Source organism: Trachemys scripta, chromosome 1 (assembly GCF_013100865.1).
Source record: "Trachemys scripta elegans isolate TJP31775 chromosome 1, CAS_Tse_1.0, whole genome shotgun sequence".
In the NCBI taxonomy this organism is placed as follows: Eukaryota; Metazoa; Chordata; order Testudines; family Emydidae; genus Trachemys; species Trachemys scripta.
This window is the reverse complement of record NC_048298.1, coordinates 137,010,586-137,013,142: the sequence shown is the minus strand read 5'-3', so window position 1 is coordinate 137,013,142 and position 2,557 is coordinate 137,010,586. Positions and strand designations below refer to the sequence as shown.

The 2,557-nt window shown below is 41.7% G+C and overlaps 1 gene segment (V, D, J or C); it reads right to left on the bottom strand.

The window, feature by feature from the left end:
- Window positions 1-991: 991 nt before the first annotated feature.
- LOC117885264 overlaps window positions 992-2,557 on the bottom strand; it is a gene marked incomplete in the record, with an annotated part of 15,327 nt that continues 13,761 nt past the window's right edge. Inside the window, 1 exon segment of the C gene segment in view lies at window positions 992-1,139. Within this exon segment, the coding sequence occupies window positions 1,128-1,139 (12 nt within the window).

Below are 2,557 nucleotides of genomic sequence, written 5' to 3'. Positions count from 1 at the left end.
TATGTCAAAAGAAACAATCTTCTATAGGCATAGCTGCAACTACACTGGGTATTTTCTCTGCGTAGATATGTCGGTTGGGGCTGTGTTTTTTTCACACCCCTGACTGACGTAGCTATGCCAATATAATTTTTTAAGTATAGATCAAGCCTGAGAGAGTAAGCGCCTAGTGTCAGGACCCTTGTCTTTTTACCTGTAGAGTGCCATGCACTCCTGTGGGTTTCTGTAAAGATACTTAAGATAGATATTTAGATAGATGGACAAAATGGGGGAGAGAGAGTTAAGCTTTCTTATTCTCCATTATCAAAAACGGGACTGGATGAGATGGAACAGTGTTTTTTCCAACACAGCAAGAAGTAAGATACTAGTGTAGATGGATGCATGGTTCTCTCCTGGTAAACTAGTAGATGGGATGACACTGGACTAGATGGTCCAATGCTTTGATCCACTGTAACAGGAAGGAGAAAACCTGACTAGTAGGAACAATGAGTTTCTTTCAGTAAAACAGGAGGTGGGTTCCTCTTGGCAAAGCAGAGGGTGCGATACAAGAGTAGGTGCACAGTGGGATGACATTGCATGGAGACTCCCTATTGTAATGGACTCATATACTGCAGCCAATACAATTGCTACATAATTCACACATAGAGACCCCTTGGGAGATTGGACTACAATTCTAGCCCTTCAGCTCAAGAAACACAGGCCTCTTCCATTTACACTAACAGCGACAACCCAACCCCACTACCCCACTTAGCTGGCAGTAGCGTTAGGTCTCTTATCCTTTCTGTGGCCTGACATCATTCGCTCACGTATTCACAAACAAAGCCAGTCTAATATACTATGTTCTCTAAGTTCTGTGAATGTTACAGGCATTTTTGTTTCATATTTTAGCAGCTGACAAAAAAAAATGCAGAAAACCTCATTAAGGATTCCATAAATGTTTATTAAAAGCTGCTGTTTCAAACAAGCAAATACAGCCAGACAACCCTAAATTGCTGTCTTTGTACATTTATTGTAACAAAAGCCTAAGTGCTGTGCTGGTTTCTGAAAAAAATCAGGACTTGTAAAACGAATGCAGCTGCAGCTCCTTCTTTCTCCAGGAAGTTGTGTCATCCACCTTGGGCCAGCTTCTTCTACTGCACTTGCTGTGGGAGGGAAGGGAATAGAACTGGAGATTAGTCATGGGCCATCACTAACCACTGAGAACCAAGCAATGATCATCCTGTGATTGAAACACCAGGGGGAGGAGCAAACAGTCAAGTTTTCCATAGTGCAGCTTGTTCATGCACAGCCATCCCCATCTCCATTCTGGTTCATAGATTAAGGATCTAGATAGATTAATTTATGAGGAGACATTAAAGGAACTAAATATGTACTGGGTACCTAATTGACAGAAGGTTGATTAAATTAGATTAATATTTTAGTAGATAGATAGATCAGCTGGTTCTCCTTTCACTGATGCTGGTGTAAATCAGGAATAACTCCATTTACATTAATGGGATCACTCCAACATAATACTGGTGTAAGGGCTGGTCTACACTAGAAAATTAGGTCAGTATAACTATGTTGCTCAGGGATGTGAAAAATCCACACCCCTGAGTGACAGAGTTAAATTGACCTACCCCCTAGTACAGACAGCACTAGATCAACAGGAGAATTTTCCCATTGACGTAGCTACCACCTCTCGGGGAGGTGGATTACATCCTCTGACAGCAGAACCACTCTCACCAGCATAGGTAGTGTCTTCACTGAAGTGCTGTAGCGTTTTAAGTGTAGACAAACCCTTAGTAACAGAAAAATCAGGGTCATTGTGTTTGAATGGTGTACACCTCAAGGATAGACACAAATTGACCCTGGGGACTAGACCTCAGGAAACAACCCTCTATTGACTGGTGTGGGGGAAGAAAATGTACAAATTGTGACCAAATGTGTCTTTTTATCTGTAATTTCTCAGATTCCCACTGCCACCAGCCAGTGCTCTAGCTGGAGGGGATTCACTGCTATTTTATTGTTGGTGCGTCCTGTTAAGCAATGGTCAGGGGCATATCCGATGGATGCAACCTTACACTGGATTTTCCCATTCAGTCACTAAGGCTATGAAAGTTTCTGCACAACAGAAACTGTGGTTTCTGCTTGACTATGCTGAAGGCCTCATGTGTGATTGGAAAAGAAAGAGTCAGCTCAGATGGCCTCAAGATATTTCCGATAAGCACTGTTAAAAATGAGAAAGAATGGATGACTGCAAGCACACCACTAGATAAACAAGCTTTCTTAACTCACTCTCTCTTTCGCTTTTTATTCTCTCTCTCATTTTCTTTCTCTTTCCCTCACATGTTTTCTGATTCTCTCTCTGTTCTCTCATTTTTTCTCGGTTGTTTCACTCTCATCTTTCTTCCTCTTCTCTCAATTTTCTCTCATTCCCCATCTTTTGTCTCAGAGACTAACAAATTTATTAGAGCATAAGCTTTCGTGGACTACAGCCCACTTCTTCGGATGCATATGCATCCGAAGTGGGCTGTAGTCCACGAAAGCTTATGCTCTAATAAATTTGTTAGTCTCTAAG